At 38.0% G+C, this 8,827-nt stretch overlaps 1 protein-coding gene across 9 annotated transcripts in view; it reads left to right on the top strand.

Annotated features, from left to right (window-relative positions):
* The first annotated feature begins 1,798 nt into the window (after positions 1-1,798).
* ppfia1 (PTPRF interacting protein alpha 1) overlaps positions 1,799-8,827 on the top strand; it is a 52,334-nt gene continuing 45,305 nt past the window's right edge. For all 9 annotated transcript variants that reach the window (XM_088412778.1, XM_088412780.1, XM_088412781.1 and 6 more), the window contains exons 1-2: positions 1,799-2,738; positions 6,746-7,012. In XM_088412778.1, the coding sequence (XP_088268904.1) occupies positions 6,746-7,012 (267 nt within the window). In that variant the 5' untranslated portion in view covers positions 1,799-2,738. The remainder of the gene's footprint in view (positions 2,739-6,745; positions 7,013-8,827) is intronic.

Below are 8,827 nucleotides of genomic sequence, written 5' to 3'. Positions count from 1 at the left end.
ATTTTGGGTCTACCTTTTCCTCACCCCACACCACCATGCCTCGAAATTCTTTCAGGCATAATTAAGATACTAGTTCATCTATGAGAATTAAGTGGAAAAACATGCATTTTGTGGTGGGCAATGCCCAGATGGCAAGTTGGAATAAACATTTGATGCAGTGAACCTTGTGGTTTCGACTTTGATATGGACATTTTTTATACCCAATCATGTTACCCACCTGTTCCCAATTTGCCTGATCACATGTGGGATGTTCCAAATAGGTGTTTGATGAGCTTTTCTCAGCTTGGACATGTTTGCAGCCATAAAATTCGAAGTTAATTAATATTTGGCAAAAAAATGTAAGTTTATCAGTTTGAACATTAAATCTGTTGTGTTTGTAGTGTCTTCAATTGAATATGGGTTGAGAAGGATTTTCAAATCCTTGTACTTTGTTTTTATTTGCATTTTACGCAATTTCTCAACTTCATCCGAATCCGGTTTGTACAATGAGATTGGGAGCGCTGCTCTTGAGTGGTGAATATTAAATAAACGAAAAATAAACAGAATAGATAACACAGTTTTACGTGAGTGTAATCGTTATTGATATTTTCACTCTGTTCTTGTTCTGTTGTTGTTCATAGCGTTAATAATAGCTGTGGGGGAAAATGCCTTCCCTGAGTTTGTTTCTGACTTTGACAAGTGCTTCAGCGCCGACCAGCGGGCAACAGGTTTGAAAGTATGATGACCAGAGAATCTGAATGAGTTACGTCGATGGATGGATGTGAGCAAATTAAACGTTTTTTTTGCTTTGGCGAATTCTTAAAACACTAACTTTCAACAAAGTGGTCATGGAAACGTTGGTATAATTATCTGTGGTATCAGTAATTAAAAACGAGACACTAAAGGTATACGTGTAGTATGAATTGAAATTGATATCGAAAAATGGAATACAAACCTGAGCTATGACAATATAACATGCAGAATGAATGAGAGTAATTTCGGACGCATTCATACATACCTAGATACACGTGATCATCAATGTGTAAAAACAAAAAACAATTTGAAAAAAAAAAACTTTTTCTGTTCATTTAAAAGATGAAAGTGGGTCAAATCGCTCCACTTAAACATATATCGAGCTTAGAGTGAGATAAACCCAACCTTAAGGGAACGACACCATTACAGTACATACGAGTGAAACCACCTTCGCCAATGATGCTGCCTTGATTTCCCTCAAGATGGCGCAATTGACGTAATGTCTTTCAACCAAGAATGTAGGTCACATACAAATGTATATACAAATGTGGTTTCTTGATGATAGTTCGATATTTTGTAACGAAAACAATACCAAAGGATTTTGTATCGTTGACATAGAATTAACTGTTTGAGATAGATGCATTAAAAATTCATCCTCATTACCGCTACTGTAGCGTAAAACTCTAAATACAAGAACAACGGAATACATTTAAGGCATAATATTTGAATGTTATCTGAATACATGGTTTTATCACACCAATCGGGGTTACTTTAGCTTTACGGTCCCAATAATAATTCTGAATTATTAATTATACTGACCCGGCTGTTATTGGTACTTATCCAGATAACTTTAAATGTGTGGGATGCTCGTACGGCGGACTCTGTGACAATATTTAAAATATTCGTGTTCCATTTGAGCTTTTGATCTAATGGGTTGGTTGCTGACTGTCATGAAACAGAGCGTGACAGCTTTTCCCCTCCCCTCTTGTTGCCAAGCTGTAAAGGGCTCCCCTGCCGTGGACGACCGAGCACGGCCAGGCTAATGAAAAAGCTAGCGACCGAAAGCCCAAGCTGGCAGACAGCGGCGTCAGGGAAGGACTGGACTGACCGGCGCTAACGTGGAAATACCGATCAAAGAAATGATATAACACCGGGAACCCGAACAATGGGCTTTCGACGCGACTTGTGGATTTCCCAACTTAACGAATACTAACGATCAACATTGTCGGGAAGTTTCAGAGTCGATCCCGATGTGGTGACGCTACTGCTCGGAGTCGACGGGAAGCTAATGTTAGCAGACGCGCTAACGTTACTTAGCGATTAATCGTTTTTGTTTAGTTTATCGTCTTACTTCTGTATTATAAAATCATATCGACGCTTTGGACGATGCCCGGCACCTAGAGTCGAGAGATGCTGGCACTTGATCAACTTTTAAGTAACTTGGCGTCGTTATTTTGGCGAAGTAAGGCTTTCAAACTAACGAGCGTTAGCCACCTAGCTGTCTAGCAGCTAACTTTGGCTATCTGTTGCCTCCAAACGGATTTAAAGCCAAAGAATGTTGCTTTAATTTATGCCAAGGCTAGAAAACGCACAGCTGTTTCCACGTCACTTTGCTTACTGTATCATTTTCTGTCTACTTGTTTTAAACGGATATCATCCACCAGGAAAGACCTTTACTTTTCAAGTCGTCGTTCGTTTGAAACATAAAGAAAACACTTGTAGAAATGCAATCACTGAATCAATCACCAGTTCACTTGCCTAATCCTAGCTCTCTCTAACTGAGTGAGCTGGCCGAAGTTGGAATTCTGCCCCCCCTGCTCAATGGGCTTGCTGTGAGGCCTTGTCTACAGTGGAAAATACATATCCAAAGCCTTAATACACAGTATTCCAGCCTCTGAATGGAGTCAATATTTTAAAGTCTGCATATTAGATTGTCTTCCTCACGATCTGATCGGAGTACCTGTTCCTCGCTTGCCTGTCAGTAGGAATTTTTGCTGATTATCAAGGTATTTGGAACTTCATTATTTACAACTTACAACAGTTGGATTCTATCATTAATAATTCAAGTGTGTGTGCCAAGTAGTTTGTGTTACATGGGAAGGGGTCCAACTTCATTACATACTTTGTAGTTTTAATTGTTTTGGAGCTCTTATCTTGATTTCCCATTACCTGAGTGGATTGTATAGTTAAGTATAAAGGTGTTTCTAAATTGTGGGGATTTTTTTGGAGTTTAAATACTATAGAAATAAAGGTAAACCACATGTTATTTTTTTATTTTTAATTTTTAAAGCAGATCCAAGAATAAATTTCAAATATGTACTGTTTTTGTCTTTTCAAACACATCGGTTGTCTGAGATGCTTTTGGACACACCATCTGTCACTACTGTATACAGATGTTTGCTCAATCAACTCCCCCACTACCATTTCATAGGTCTGACATTCATTTTGCCTTTTACACAGAACCTAGCCGCAACTTAGCATCCTACAAATAGTTTCTTGGTAACACTGGAAAAATATATATATTTTCAGCTCAACATGGTGAGAGAATTGCGTTTCAGTCGAACTTCTCACCTCTCTCTTACCCATTGTTGGTTGTCTCCATATAATGGGCCTGCATCCAGGCACAATTTCACATCTACAGTATTCCAGTTCTAACTCCCTTTATATTCCTGATAAAAGTCAGTGTTGCCACTTTTTCTGGGTCTCTGTCCTATATAAAACTCAGTGACATGGAATGGTGGGACAGTCGTCTCGGCAGTGATCTGCCTTAAGGGATTTGGTGATATTTATAAAAAAAAAAAATAGTTACTTGAAAAAAGGTGGAAATTAATGTTTCTTTTTATTATTTTTGTGTTGACTACTGTATATGTGACTACTGTATATGTTGCACAGAGTAATCTAGCTTCCATTTATGTGATTGTTATCTATTTTTTTTTTACGGTAGTTCAACAGTTTAAGGTTAAACAATTTATAGCATTTGTTTGGTTTGTTTGTTAGTATAATCCAGCTCTTAACCACACCTAAATTGGTCAACAGCAAATTTTATTCAGACCTGGCTTCAAATTGTTCCCTTCCCGGAATGCAAAATCCAATTCACATGATTCCAGGCTGTTGTCTAGCGATCTGTCTGAAGGATCTAAACCTCCAGCTTGTGAAGGCCGGTTGTAATTCTCTAGAATTTACTTACCCCGTTGTCATGGTAACCTTAACTCAGAAGCTTCCAAAATGGCAATTTTTTTTTAGCTTCCCATGGTTGAACCGGGACGTGAGTTCTTTGCTGTCTAGAACCAAATTTGTACTGCCTTTGCTGAGCAAGTATATTGCTGCAATATTTAGTAGTAAGCAGTGTCAACTGATTTGTTTGATAGACTGTTGCAATGGTTAAACCTTATTGACTATAGAGTTGGGGGGGGGGGGCACAAACTGTTCTAAAATTTGACTGAAGGACCGGACTAGGAGCAGATGGATGCAGTGTTTTGAGAATTCACCTCATGAGATAGGAAACAATACATTGGTTATATAGAATACATTTACTTTAATTTCAATTGAAAATTAACAAAAGTGTTACAACCAAAAAATGTTTAAGGTCTATGCATTTTAACCATTTTGCCATTTTTTTTTTTTTTTATTGCTATCAGTTACTATTTTAAAGCACTGAAAGTTCAGCTATCCTTCAGGCCTTCAGGATATTAACATCATCACTCTCCACCTGACTCTTTATTTTCGATGCGAAGGAAGATACAGGTCTCTTTGTTCAATGTGCCAAATTTCCCCTAAGCCAAAATTCAACGACCAGACAGTCGTGGAACAGTGACAGCAGATCAGGAGCAGTTTATAGTTGATCTGCTGCAAATTGTTTTTTCTGGGAATGAAGATGCACCTGCGCACCACTTACTGTATGTACACCCCTAACAGAAATGATATGTAACATGTAAGACTTACTGAACACCTGCCTTTCAAATACATTTTTTTACAACACAGCCTGGGTATTTTAATTTTAATGTTGGTAAGAACAGTGTTGCTGGTCTCCTTTTTAGTCGGTGCATCTAAGTCTGGAGTTAGTTTTGTTGTGGATATTCTCAGGACAGATTTGAGGTGGGTCAGTTAACTTGGATTTGCAGCTGGCTTTCCTGATGTTCGTGATGCAAGCTCAACTATGCCAGCATTTTCTGTGCCCTCCTCCGGAGGTTTGGAAACGCCACATCATTAAGTGACGCATAAAAGTCGAGGTTTGCTGACTTTTGCTAATTGGAATGACAACCTAAAATCTGCCTTTGTAATTGTCTCTTGAATGCCATCTTGTCAATGAAAAAGATTTGGTTGAGTCTGGAAGTTATAAAAAGTTATATTAGTTAGTTATCCACTCTTTATGAATCACTCAAAATTCCCTGTCCAATTTTCTTAGCTCCATTAATCTTAACAGGGGGGTCAAATAGTAAAACAAACATGGGCAAACATTATATGCCACATTATACACGCATCTATAATAAGCCATCTACCAGGGTAACAGCAGAATTGCAAGAAAATCAAAATTTTAAGACAACAAGGATTGTAAATATAATTTCACCAAATTGAGCAGGCTGGATATGGCCTGGTGATAACTTGCTTGCTATATAGTGTGTGATTGTCACACATAAAATGCATGTTTAGCCGTATAAGTAATGGTTGCCTCAAATCTGTACGGAATAATTTTGAAACATAAACAATTGGGATAGACCGATTATTGGCCTGGCCGCTATTCGTCGTATTGGTGAATATTGGCATCTGCCTTTTTTGTTAATCTTATGGCCAATAAAGTTCATCATTATGCCCAATGCATCCTTCCTTCTCTGACTGTGGAATCTCAGCATTGCCCCGCCCATATATGGATCTGATTGGTTAGCCAGGCAAGCGCCATAACCAATCAGTAGTGAAAGCCATATGCGCATTGCCTTGTTTTGAATGTCCGCTAGCCTTTCAGGCTAACCTGCACTGTGATTTTAAAAGTCAGTTATTTAAAACCTTCCAAATCTGCCAAAACTGGTAATTTCTTTTGCCTCCCGCATTGTCTGCCTTAACCGGCAACTGCAGTGTGCGTCGGGAGTTGTCTCTTTTTGTGTATCATACATGAGTCCTCCTCAGCTGCAGCAGCCAATCACAGTACAGCTGCTGTTGTCCACTTCCACCTTTGCCAGCTTGAGTATCAATATGTGTGCTCCTGCGTATTCCTCCTTAACTACCTTGGGTAAAGTGGCTGACATGCTGATATGCTACTTTCACAGAGCATTTTATGTGGTAACGCTGGGGGACGCGAGCAGTCTCACAAGCTGGAGGGTGGACGAACAAAGCCAACCAATCGAACTTTTCCCCCCATCCAAACAAACACAGTCAGCTGTGAGGGAGGTTTTCAGCTTTCGAAAAAGAACCGGCTAACTTGAGTGGAAGCTGAGGGAGGGAGGGAGATGGAGAAGGGAGAGGGAGGGAGGCAGTGAGAGAGGAAGAGTGAGAGTGAGATGTGTTTAACTGTTTTATTACTATTATTGTCATGACAGTTAGTTTTACTATTATTTTAACAAAGTTATTTTACTTTGCCTTTTTCTGTGTTGAGGGATCTCAACGAATTTAAATGAAGTTTGGTGATTGGTATTGTTGAAAAAACTTTCTTTATTGCAATAAATATTCATTGACTCCCTGAAATTAATATTGGTCTTAAATATTTGTTATCGGCCTCCTGGAGGACTGATAATCAATATTAGCTTTGGAAAAAAAACGCTAATTTTTCAAAGTCTAATAAACAACCATTTTCCAAGAAATTGAGATACCTAATATTAAAATGATTTATCTCCAATTGTAACGATGTAAAATCACTCGAATAGTCGCACTTTTCTATTTTCTTATAATCGTGTGTTTTGTCATATCTTTAGTTACATGTGGGGACCAATAAACACTATGAAGTCTTCTTAGTCTTACTACTGGATTTTTCTTATTGTTTTCCTGCCTGTGCCCTAATGTCTCTTCCAAACCACTATTTTAGATGATGTGTGAAGTGATGCCAACCATCAGTGAGACCGAAGGACCAAATGGTGGTGGCACAGGTCGCCGAGGGTCCGGCTCCCCCCGACAGTCGGACTCTGAAGGTCATTTTGAGTCGTTGATGGTGTCCATGTTAGAGGAGAGGGATCGTCTTCTTGAGACCCTGAGAGAAACTCAAGAAAATCTGAGCTTGGCTCAAGGCAAGCTTCACGAGGTTGGCCATGAAAGGGACTCTCTCCAGAGACAACTCAACACTGCTTTACCACAGGTAAGCAAGGACATGTGCAAAAATATTTTCTTTTCTTCATGATTAATTACCAAGATGGGCGTACTGTAACTATATTTGTAGGAATTTGCCAACTCCAGAATTTACATTTTAGCATCAAAAAGAGGTCCATTTCCAAAAAGAGTTTGCACTTAAAGAGATGCGAAGCTCATTCTACATATTGTTAGGCAATAAATAAGTACTAACGACTTTTGAAGAACATGCTATCAAATGATTTATGATCGCAAACGATTTCATGCGAACAGTCTCAAGCCACTAATTATATTTGTAAATTGCAAAAGTAAACACTATAAATACAAGCAAAGAGTTTTCAAAAATGGCATTCTTTTTTCATTTTGAGTCATTTTCTCAAGTAGTGTGCCTTATACACCATGATGAAATCAGTCACCATGTGACATACTTAAAGTGTTGTTCCCAAATAGATGCCTTCCTGATCTGATCTTTGAACTACAAATATCTTTTAGTAAAGTTTTGTTTAGTATTTTGAGTTGGGTGGCGCAGACAAGACTGTGAGGCAATGTAGACGCAAATGCTGAAACTAATGTTGCAACAATCAAATCATTTGAAGTTTCAATGCTTTATTTTTTGACAAAGCTGAATTTGAATTTGATTAAAAGCCCTAAAACTCATCATCACTATCTGACACACCAAATAGCCATACATTGAAATGGAAGGAGCTATTTCAGAGGTGCTCTTTTTCCTCCTCGTCATCTCTTCAAACATGCTCAATACTCTTCCACGGGTAGTCAAATGATTTGCTTATCATTGTTCTCGGGATATTCTCCCAAGCTTTCTTTACACAAGTGACAAAGTGGTGAGGTCAGAGCGTGCAATGTTGCCTTTTGCTCTCATGTTTTTGTCCTCACTGGCTTGTTTTAAGCATGCGTCCAAGGGCTGAAGGAGACAAGTCAAGCCTTTTCCTTTACATTATGCATCAAAGTCCGCCGAAATAATGATCCACGTAGCCTTGTTGACAACAAAGAGGCAATTAAGTGGCCTTTGACGAAAATGCATTTTCACAATGTTTGTGTACAAATAACTTTAAAACGGATGCACACTTTATCAAATTATGTATATACTTAATAATTTTAGGATCATATTTCATCATTTCAAGCCATGTAAATGACATATTGCTTATTTCACATTCAAACTACTTAAAACACAGGTATCTGGGGTTTTGAGTTATACGGTGATGTCGAACCCCCATCCCCTACCCCCTAAATGGGGGTTGAAAATGAGGAAAAAAAACTCAACTTGTACAGGGAGAAATAAGGTAATTGATATCTGTCAATGAGTGTGCTGGGTATTGCAGCTTGAAAGCATATTGAGACAAATCCCGATATAGCAAAGGTGTACTGCGATATGTAGGGCAATGTTTGTTTAAGGAAAAAAAAACTTTGTTTATATTGTCTGAAAAAGCAGAACATTTTATTAGAGAAATTCTATTTTACATTCTTCTTCAGAAGCAACACATCATTAGTATTTATGAATACAAATTAAACACTTTTTTTTTTCTTTTTCAAAAATAGCTTCATGGGCACTTTTTTTCTAAACATGTCTTCGGCTACTTGAAATTTTGTAGTAATTAAATACAGTGTAGGAATTAGAATTTTGTTTTATTTTGTTAGTCACCTCCTTTGGTTTTGCTGACTTGCCATTGTAATCTATTATAGTAGAGTATATAGTGCTATTATATCATTAAACTGTTTGAAAAAAAGTCAGTTATTGGTATTTGACTGTTGCCAGTAGCACTTAATTTCTATACTATGGTCTACTGAAGTTATAATGTTGTTGTTA

This window comes from Hippichthys cyanospilos, chromosome 4 (assembly GCF_059441005.1).
Source record: "Hippichthys cyanospilos isolate Australia breed blue-spotted pipefish chromosome 4, RoL_Hcya_1.0, whole genome shotgun sequence".
Taxonomy (NCBI): Eukaryota; Metazoa; Chordata; class Actinopteri; order Syngnathiformes; family Syngnathidae; genus Hippichthys; species Hippichthys cyanospilos.
The sequence above is the reverse complement of the archived record's forward strand: the minus strand, read 5'-3'. Positions and strand labels throughout refer to the sequence as shown.